General features: G+C 49.6%; 1 protein-coding gene across 1 annotated transcript in view; it reads right to left on the reverse strand.

Annotated features, from left to right (window-relative positions):
* The window catches only part of CBY1 (chibby homolog 1 (Drosophila)), a 4,012-nt gene extending 626 nt beyond the window's left edge, over positions 1-3,386 (reverse strand). The window contains exons 1-3 of the mRNA XM_006890118.1: positions 3,309-3,386; positions 1,317-1,422; positions 1,116-1,234 (exon numbers count right to left, since the gene is read on the reverse strand). Of these exons, the coding sequence (XP_006890180.1) occupies positions 1,116-1,234; positions 1,317-1,422; positions 3,309-3,386 (303 nt within the window). The remainder of the gene's footprint in view (positions 1-1,115; positions 1,235-1,316; positions 1,423-3,308) is intronic.
* Positions 3,387-5,936: the final 2,550 nt, after the last annotated feature.

Consider the following 5,936-nt stretch of genomic DNA (forward strand, 5'->3'; position numbering starts at 1 on the left):
AGAGAGTTCCAGCTGCATCAGCTTTGCAGGGCTCTGGCATTTCTTTAGCATGAGGGGATGCTTTCGTGGGACCGGGTGATATGGAAGCACCTTGCCCCCTGGTACTAGACACATTCTCTATCCATCCCTCCAACACCTGTCTCTACCTACTCTCTTGAGGCTCTTGCATTCCAGGGGCATCAGAGGATAAAAGGGCAGATGTAGGGAACACAAGAACCTAAGCATTAAAGTCTAAGTTGCTTCTGGGCTGCAGCTCACATAATCACCAGCATGTGGTTAAGAAAAATGTGGGTTTTTTTAGGTCGAAAGAGCTACTTTCTCATGAGGCTCTTTCAGTGGCCTTCAGAAGGGAGGATGTGAAGGACCAGGGCTGGGGAGCCACAAAGCAGGAGTCAGCTCACTGGGAATAAGAGCCAGACTTGCTTTCCTTGTACTAACTCGTTCAGTCTTCACGGGACAGTGCTACAAAACAGACGCTATTCTGCTCATTTTCTTACTGAGGAAACAAAGTCACACAGCAGTGAAGTCCGCTTCCTAGAATCACAGTCAAGCCAGTGGAGAAGCCGGGCTGCGCTCCAGGCACTTTACCTTCCAGAACTAAAAGGTTCTCACCTGCCTCTCCTTCGACCCCAGCACACACCTCCTGGCCCAACAAGTTACTAGGTTGTTAAAGGCTTCAAGAAACCCCCATGAAAGCAGAGCGTGCCCTTTGAAGGTCCTCGCTAGCAACAGACTTGGTACAGGACACCTCCAGGTCTCCAGAGGGCTGCTTCCTCTCCCCAGCATTTCCTTCCCCCCAATTGCCATTCCTGCCTTTTAGCTCTTAAAATTCTGCTTGGATCATCCTTTCTTCTGGGAAGGCCTGGACTTGCCAGAATTCTCTCTCATGGGCTTACACCAGAGCTCACACAGCCTCCAACTACTGCTCTTGTTGTAAGGCATCATAATGCAACCTCCTGTTCACTTGCTTGGACAGAGAGCCCTGCAGGGGAGGGACCTGGATGCAGAGTGCAGAGCCTGGGCTAAGTGACACCCACGAGACACCATGGCATGGAGGGACTCAAGGCGGGGCCCGCCGGAGGCAGAGCCCAGACACCCCTCCAGCCACGCCTCACCATGTCCAGCAGGATGTCCACTTTCAGCCGCAGGAGGTTGTTCTCTTCCTCCAGCTGCTGGTTCCTCCTGCTCAGGCGCTGGGCCTCCCTCCGGTCCACGCCTGCACTGATCCCCGTGTCTGCGGGAAGACCGGGCTGGGACTCAGGAAGGGATTTCATTCCACAGCCCTCTCTGACAACAGGGCAGGAACTGGAGCCCACCTGCAATCCACTGGCCGTTCTCGAACTTGAGGTTCTGCCCGGCCAGGTTCATGGTGGGCGTCCCGTAGTCAAGGCCCAGCTCGACCTCCCGGGTGGACCGGTCCAGCTGTGGGGAGATACAACGTGACAGCCTCTGGGGCAGAACTCGGGCTCTGTCCCCGCTCCTCTTCCCCTAGTTATACGATCCTACAACTTGTTTCTTCCCCGAATCATTAATTGGCACATTCAATAACTGCTTCAAAGGTCAGGGAGGCAGAAAGTGCACAATAAGGGCTTTTAGACAATGTGAAGGAAGAACTGTACGACTTTCTGCAACAGGTATTTCCTTCAAGAACAGGACATCCTGTGCTTTGTGGAGTGAATTCCCTTACAGGTACCGGATAGTTCAATGTTACCCTTCTGAATGTATTTAGCCTCGAAATCAGCACTTGCTTCAGATGAAGCTTCATGTACTGGGAAAGGGCACAGAATCCCGAAGCTCAACTTCAAGATAGTAGTGGCTCTAGTTTTTTGACATGGGACAATACTTCTTATTTATTCATTCACACAACTCGCCAGCTGCCCTCCGAGTCAGGACTCGGTGTTGGTGGAGCAGAGCCGACTGGGACCACTCTTCCCAGGGAGATGGGTGAACATCTCAGCAGAGGGAGAGTCCTTCAGAGCGAGAGGTGAAAGCCGGCCTGGAATAAGAGCACCTTTCTCAGGGCCCTGCGTGCCCTACCCTAGGCCTGCACCCTGGTTTTCCACCTAATCTTCACCACCATCCAAGATGAAGCTACTTCTATTATATTGTTGTTGTTGTCGTCGACTGCCTTTGAGTTGAGCACGACTCATAGCAACTGTATGAACAAAAGGCCTGAAGCCTTTCTTGAACTATCGACATTTATCGAAGTTCATAGTTTCCAGAGGCGTGTTGATACACACACACACATTTGAACATATACCTCTTCTTTTTTTAAATAGCATTTTTTCACTTTAAAAAAATAATTTTAATGAATATATTTAGAGAGATTTTGGATTTTCATTCATTCATTCTTGCATTTTTCTTCCTGCCCACTCTTCCCTACCAATTTGCTCTTCTCTTTGAAAAGTAAAAGCAAAATTCTTTCATTGTTATGCAATCCTTCCCCCCAAGTGCACTCCATTGTGCAGCCTTCACTCTGGACTCCTGTCATGACAATAATACCTAATCATATACCTCTTCTGTCTCTGTCAGTGAACGTGTCAGCTTTGTGAACACAGCTCTACCTCTGCCTCTGTTGTTGGCATTAGGTGCTGTCGGGTACCCCACACAGTGACCCTATAAACTGCTGACCTGAGCCTGCCCTCTCCTGTGCCCCCTCATTCTCCCTCCCGACACATGAGCACCCACTGCTGCAGTCACTGTGTCAACCCATACTTCTCTATACCCAGTGCCCACAAGAGTGCCTGGCACATAGCAAGGTGTAATACGTCTCGAATTAACAACCAAGGCAGAGGCCAGAACGTGTACACGGTGGGAGAGTGACACCTGGACGGCTGAAGCACAAGGTGCAGCAGGCAAGGGCAGGATGCAAAGTGAGGGTGTGAGGGGCATCTGGGGTTACATGTAAGATGAAGGACCTCACCCTCTTATGAGAGACCTCCAAGATGTCTCTACCACCAAACAGACATGGTGGAGGCTTCTCCCTCCCCAGGGGAAGTGTAAAAAGACCATGAGAGAGGAGCCGACCTCATTCTGCTGCCTTTGCTCTGTGATTATGACGCAGATGCCCCAGAGGGACCACCAGGCACATCTGCAACTCTGGCCCTTGGCATGAGGGTAAGAGAGCTCTGGGGACTGAGAGCCCAGGACGTGGACAGGCCTCTACTTGATGACCAATCTGGCCACAGGGGGCTCCCTCGACTGTGACTTTGACCACAGAATGATGCTCACTCAGCCGGGATAGTCAGCCAAATGCCCCTCCACTCCCTTTCTAAGGATTTGCTCCCCGAAAACATCCCTGCACTCACAGAATGAAGGTTGGAGAGAGAAGCTGACTTGCGAGGCGGCGTCTTCTTCGGACTAAACGTATTCCCAAAGAGAGGCATCTTCAGGCTGACTGAGGACAGTCCCTTCTCCTAAGGCCAGAAAGAGTCAAAAAGGACTGAATCAGTGACTTTACACAATGTCCTCAAATCGGGGAGCAGGGGAGCATGAATTCTACCACAGGGTTTTTGTCTGTGTACAAACTATTACCAATTCTATTAACAGCTCCTGCGTGTTCGATGCTCACCATGTGCTGGGTGGGTACTTTTCCATGTAATTTCTAAATGAATTATCTCAGAACCCTGCAGGTAATGTCCATCAGTATCCCCATTGGCCAGGTGAGGTTTGGAAAGATTGAGGTCATATGTGAGAGGTGTGGTTTGTTAACCACTATAGTCCAGTCTGGGGAGCTCTAGTGGACCAGTGATAAGGAGCGGCGCTGCCATTCCAAAGGCACTCAGTTCGAATCCACCAGCTGCTCCATGGAGAAAGATGGCAGTTTCCTGCTATGTGATTCAGTGGCTCTGAAAACCCCTAACGTGTCGGCTATGGGTCAGTTCTGACTCGATGGTCGGTAACAACACAGCCACGCCGCTGTCCAGTGCCTGACTTGGCTGCCTGGAGTCCTGTTGTGAGATAGCATTCCCTCCTTAAGCTCGATCTAACACTGTGGAGCTCCAAGAACACAGACCAAATGCCAGATGCCCAACACGCAGAGGTGGCCCTTTTTTCTTGGGGCTGCAGAAATACTCAAAATACCCAGTTCCAGTGTGTGAGACCTAGGGCAGCCACCTGCTCAACACACCCGTGCCCTGCAGTGCCAGCTGGCCGTGGGTCCTGTCCTCATGGGCACAGCCCTGTGTGGATGCCTGCTCCGGTTTGGAGCTCTGGGCAACCAGGATGCCTCCCTTTCATCTGAGAGAGAGTGTGTGTGTGTGTGTGTGTGTGTGTGTGTGTATCTTCACACCGTGTTGTGTTGTTGAGCCAATTCTAACTCAAAGCTCCCCGTGTGATATAGTGCAACATCTCCAGGCAGTTTTCCAGCCAGTGATCTCCAGGGGATCATATCTCCTAGTTTCCCCACCAGGAGCCACTGGGTGGGTCCAAACTGCCAATCTAGTAGTGCTTACCCACTGGGCCACTGAGTTCTGAATATCTTGTCATTATAAAATGTTGCTATGTACTGAGTCAGAACCAGCCCATAGCTGACCCTCCAGCGGGCTTTGAGAGGCAGGAAATAACACGGAAGGAGACTGCCCATCTTTCTCATGCAGACGGGCTGGTGGATTCGAACCACATACCCTTGCGCAGGCAGCACAATTCTTTACCACTAAGTTACCAGAGCTTCCTAACCATAAAATACTTCTATATTTAAGGCCTTTAGTATAATGACAAGATATTCAAGTATTACTTACAAAGACAAAACAAACAAAAATCAGATAAAGAGCAGCTCCTGCTACTTCAAGCACCTAAAACATTGTTATGTGCTGTCAAGTTCCTGCAACTCATAGCGACCTACAACAGCTCTGAACCCTGCTCTGTCCTGAGCCAACCTTATTGTCCCTGACACACTAACCCTCATTACCCCAGTCACTGAATCAATCCACCTCATCGATGATCTTCTTTCCTTTCTTGCACTGCCCCTCCAACTTTCCAAGCATGTCATCCTTCTCCAAGGACTGGTCCCTCCTTGAAGCATGCAAAAATTATGTCTGATGAAGCTTCAGAATCCTTGCCTCCAAGAAGAAGCCAGGTCTCACCCTCTCTAGGGTTTGTTCTCCTAGCAGTCCATGGTATATTCAATACTCTTCCCCAGCACCACAGCTCAAAGGCATCAATTCTCCTTCTATCATCCCTTGTCATCGTCCAGCTTTCTGAACCATAGCATGTAATAGCAAAGACCATGGCCTGGATCAGGTGCACCTAAGTCTCCAGACTGACATCGTTGCTCTTTGGTACTCTGGAGAGGTCCCTGACAGCAGACTTTCCCAATGCAATTCGTCTTCTGATTTCCTGGCTGCTGGTACCAAGATCATTGATTGTGGAGCCAAGCACACCAAAGCTGTTAACAATCTCAATTTCTTCACCATCTATCATGATGCTGCCAACTTGCCCGGTGGAGAGAATCTTTGTTTTCTTGATGTTGAGGTTCAATCCATTTTGAAGGCTGCAGCCCTTGATCTCCTGGCACAAGCGCTTCAGGTCCTCCTCAGTTTCAGCAAGCAAGGTTGTGTCATCTGCATAATGCAGGTTGTTGATGAGTCTTCCTCTAATCTTGATGCCCCATTCCTCCTCATAAAGCCCAGCTTCCCAAATGATCTGTCCTGCATATGGACTGAAAAAGGTATGGAGATAGGACATATCCCTGGCATACGCCCTTTCCAATTTTAAACCACATAGTGTTTTCTTGCTCTGTTCTGACAAATGCCTCTTGGTCCGAGTAAAAGTTGCACAAAAGTACAATCAAATATTCTAGGATTCCCATTCTTTTCAGAGTTGGCCACAGTTTGTTGTGATCCGCATAGTAAAACACTGGAAGGAGAGAATATAACCCACATTTTTTTCCTGCTCAAGCGTCCCTGGTACAACCAGCTTGTGTGTACCATGTGTGC

This window comes from Elephantulus edwardii, unplaced genomic scaffold, assembly GCF_000299155.1.
Source record: "Elephantulus edwardii isolate Elephantulus edwardi_28Jun2011 unplaced genomic scaffold, EleEdw1.0 scaffold00086, whole genome shotgun sequence".
Taxonomy (NCBI): Eukaryota; Metazoa; Chordata; class Mammalia; order Macroscelidea; family Macroscelididae; genus Elephantulus; species Elephantulus edwardii.